At 51.2% G+C, this 3,964-nt stretch overlaps 1 protein-coding gene across 2 annotated transcripts in view; it reads right to left on the bottom strand.

Moving 5' to 3' along the window:
* Window positions 1–117: 117 nt before the first annotated feature.
* The window catches only part of E2f2 (E2F transcription factor 2), a 21,484-nt gene continuing 17,637 nt past the window's right edge, over window positions 118–3,964 (bottom strand). For both annotated transcript variants that reach the window (XM_021161355.2, XM_029476511.1), the window contains one exon: window positions 118–866. In XM_021161355.2, coding sequence (XP_021017014.1) covers window positions 586–866 — 281 coding nt within the window. In that variant the 3' untranslated portion in view covers window positions 118–585. The remainder of the gene's footprint in view (window positions 867–3,964) is intronic.

Here is a 3,964-nt window from a genome sequence, read left to right as displayed (position 1 = left end):
GGCTGGGCCTGGCATTTTCTAAAATTACAAAGCCTAAGTGCAATTAATCCAAGCAAACTGGATAGTCCCCTCAAGACCTAGGCACCACTGGGGGGGGGGGGGGGGGGGGGGGGAGGAGGCAAGGAGCTGGCCTAGACCCCTGGAAGCCCAGATGTGCCCTTAGGCACTGGGCGTGGGTGGGGCCTGCCTGAGGAGAAACTAGAACAAATCTCCCTGCTAAAACTCAGGGTGGACAAACAAACACATCTGAACTTGAAATAAATACAAAGGTGTTAAGTGCTTCTAGAAAAAGTCAGGGTCCCCCTGCCCCTCAGAAGGAGGCAGTGAACCCTTTCCCTGAACATGGCCACCTGCACCCGTAGTCCTTCATGAAGGGGTCGGAGGGTCAGAAGAGGAGGATCAGGGCTTAGCCCTGATATCACTCCTCAGCCGTATCCCCCACATCTCCCTAGCTGGCCTCCGCCCGAAGGAAGACTGGAAGAGAGCCGCGCAGACGGAGGGTGACACCCGGTGTTTGGTGTCCCCCATCTGGGCAGAGAGCCTGTCAATCTGTCTGTGAGGAGGTAGAGACAGATGCAGGACACTTCAATTAATCAACAGGTCCCCAAAGTCATAGGAGTCAAAAAGGTCACTGATGCCTTCCCCCTCGTCCATGCCCCACAGGTATTCGTCCTGGTCCAAGGGCGGGGAGAAGCTGATCAGGGGGGAGTTGGCCGCCAGGATTGGGGACAGGAACTGGTCCTCAGTCTGTTGTAGAAGAGGGTGTGACAGCTCCAGCATGTTGTCAGTGGCTTCCAAGGGGACGAGGGATGGGGCTGGCGGCAGTGGTGGCGACGGAGGCGGTGGTACCGGCTGGGGTATCAGTACTGGTTTGGGAGACAAATAGACAAGGGTCATGTTTGGCTGCTCTCCGATGGCTGGCCCCTCCTCCATCTCTTCCAGTTAATAGCCTGGAGACACCTGATCTCTCCAGGCTCCAGTCACAGAAACTCCAGTGTTCTCCCCTCCACTGGGTGCAGTGACCTGCTCCCAAAAAGCCTACCCTCCCCCACCCCACCCCCGACTTCTGTATGTAGTCCACCTTGCTACCCTACAGGACTGCTACGGAAGCCATTTTCTGGTTCCTACATTTCCAGCTTCCCCGACTCTCCTGACATCATTACATCAGCCCACGACACCCTGATAATGCCTAGCTTTAAACAGCAATCTCCTGAGCTGAAGAAGTGGGGGCAGTTTGTGGTTTGTGCAGAGGTCCCGAGCTGGGTTCACAGCGCCTACACCTTGCAATGGGTAGCTCCTGATCCCAGAGATCTGATGCCTTCCGTGGCCTCTGTGAGTACTTGTGTTCATATGCACATACCCACACACAAATAAGCAACAAAAGATAAAATCTTTTTTTTTTAAAGCATTGACCCTCCCACCCCTCACCAAGGGGCTGCCCTTTCAACAAATGGTCCCCGGAGAGTGAGGTGTCCACGTGCAGGAGTGACGTTGGACCCTTAAACCATTTCTTAAAATTAGCTCAAAGTGGACGAAAGACCAAACGCAAGATCTCAATCTATTAAATTCCTACAGGAAAACCTAGAGCAAACTTTCATGCCGAGTATGGTGGCTTAGAACCTCTCATGCTGGCGCTTGGCAGGCAGAGGCAGAAGTACCATACGTTTGAGACTACGGAACAAGAGCCTGAAGCAAAGCAAGAGCTGGGAAGATAGCTTAGTGGTTAAGACTGACTGCACTGCGAGTAAGCAGACCTGAGTTCGAATCCCCAGTGCCCACATAAAAGCTAGCGTGGCTGTGAGTGCCTATAACCCCTAGAACTGGAAGAGAGTTCACAGGTAGATCCCGAGAGCTCACAGGCCAGCCAGTCTGGACAAATAATAGTAATTTCAGATCTAATGACTCCATCTCAAGGCAACAACTCAGAGGGTGATAGAGGGAGACACCTGACGTCCTGCTCTGGCCTCTGCACAGGCGTGAATGTGTGTGCATAGTTATACGTGTACACACACACACACACACACACACACACACACCCCGCATCAATTATAACCACCATCATCACCAAAGTTTAGGGCTGAGGACATAACTCAACAACAGTAGAGCATCTGCCTAGCATACACAGGTCCCCGGTTCCATCCCCAACATATTACAATCACATCACATTGCTGGGATTACAGCAAGGGGAACAAGAATGTGGCTGCAAACCTCAGCCCTGCTTCTTATCAGCTGTGGACACCACTGTGCGTGCGTGTGTGTGTGTGTATGTGCGTGTGTGTGTGAGTGTGTATGAAAAGCAGTACCAGGAATAGAAGCCAGGCCCTTGTACATGCTGGGCAGGCACTCGACCACTGAGCTACATCCTTAACCCTCTAGATACCTGTTATCTAGAGATAGGGTTTGAAGAAGTCACCGAGACTGTCCTTGAACTCACCATCATCCAGGCAAGCCTCCCACGTATGACCCTCCTGCCTCAGTCTCCCAGGAAGCAGGGAATCACAGGATCCCAGGCTCTTGCCACTACACCAGGTGAATATTTGTTTATGTATCTTTTGAGTCTGGGTCTTGTGTCTGTGTTGCCAAGGTTGACCCTGAATTTCTAGCTTCAAGCATTCTTCTTGCCTCGCTTGTCTTCAAAGCCTGGAACTACAGGCTTTGAACTACCCAAGTCTCCCAATTTCAGATCTCAGGATACATCTCAGAATACGTCTCAGAATGTCCGAGCCAGAATAGGAGTTAGAAGCACAACTCACTCAAGCCCCTTCTATAATAAGGAAACCGAGACCCTAACGCGTTACCAATTCCCCCCGAGATCCCAGAACCTTAAATCCCAAGACTGCACTCTCTGCTTTGGGCCTGGCCTCGACTCTCTCACCTCAAAAAAAAGTACTCTACTTTGAAGCTGGAAAGATGGCTCAGGGGTTAAGAGCACTGGCTGCTCTTGGAGAGAATCTAAGATTGGTCCCTAGCTCCTACATGGAGGCTCACCACTGCCTGTCTCTGGCTCCAGGGATCTCATGTCTTCTTCTGCCCTCTGCCTGGCACTGCACACACATGGTACACACACATACACACACACACACATACACACACACACACACAGAGGCAAATACTCACACACATAAAATAAAAATAAGCAAGTCTTTAAAACAACCAAAACCTCTACTATAAGCCGGAACGTGCAACCCATATCTGTATTTTTGTAAGTGAGTGTGCCTGTGAGTGTATGTGTGTGAGTGGACACCTTCCTTTTCCTCCCTTCAGGGGGCAGAGGTAGCAAGCAAACTGGCTTCGCCCTTGCCCACCCCAGGGCCTCCAGGTTTTCTTGCCAGCCCCCACCATTGGGGCCAGAACCCAGGGCCTCAGTGGCCAGTCCACTCCTGAGCTCAGCCACAGCCTCTGGGCTTCAGATCTTACACCAGAAAGCTGGTGAGAAGTCATTACCACTGCCTCCACGCAAGGTCTCAGAGGATAGCTAACACACAGGAAGCTTGAACTCTGGAGAGCCACATCCTTGTTGATGGCTGAGCCAGAGGGCAGAGCCGTAGGCGGGATGAAAGGGTGGGGCACAGGAGGCACAGGCCTGGGTTAGAAGATAGTGACTAGGGAGGTGCCCAAAGAGTCAGATGGCTGGCACACAGAGAAGCCCTGGTCCCTGAACAACAACACCGGAGAGATCCCTGGAATTGTTAAAAGCATGGGTTCTGGTCCCAGATCTTCCATCGACTTGCTGTGACACCTTAAGGAAGCCACTTGCGGTCTCTGGGCTTTAATATAATCATACAGAATGAGATCACAGTCAATAAACTTCTGTAAAGAGCTGGACAGTATTTCCTGGTTTGTGGGATACGGGCAGCATATGTAACACAGTTGTCCTCTGCCCAACTTTTCTTTTTCTCTTTCTTTCTCTCTCTCTTCCTTCCTTTCTTTCTTTCTTTCTTTCTTTCTTTTCTTTTTTTTTTTT

The sequence above is a fragment of the Mus caroli genome, chromosome 4 (assembly GCF_900094665.2).
Source record: "Mus caroli chromosome 4, CAROLI_EIJ_v1.1, whole genome shotgun sequence".
NCBI classification, from domain to species: Eukaryota; Metazoa; Chordata; class Mammalia; order Rodentia; family Muridae; genus Mus; species Mus caroli.
Note: the sequence above shows the minus strand (reverse complement) of the source record. Positions and strands in the feature narration are given on the sequence as shown.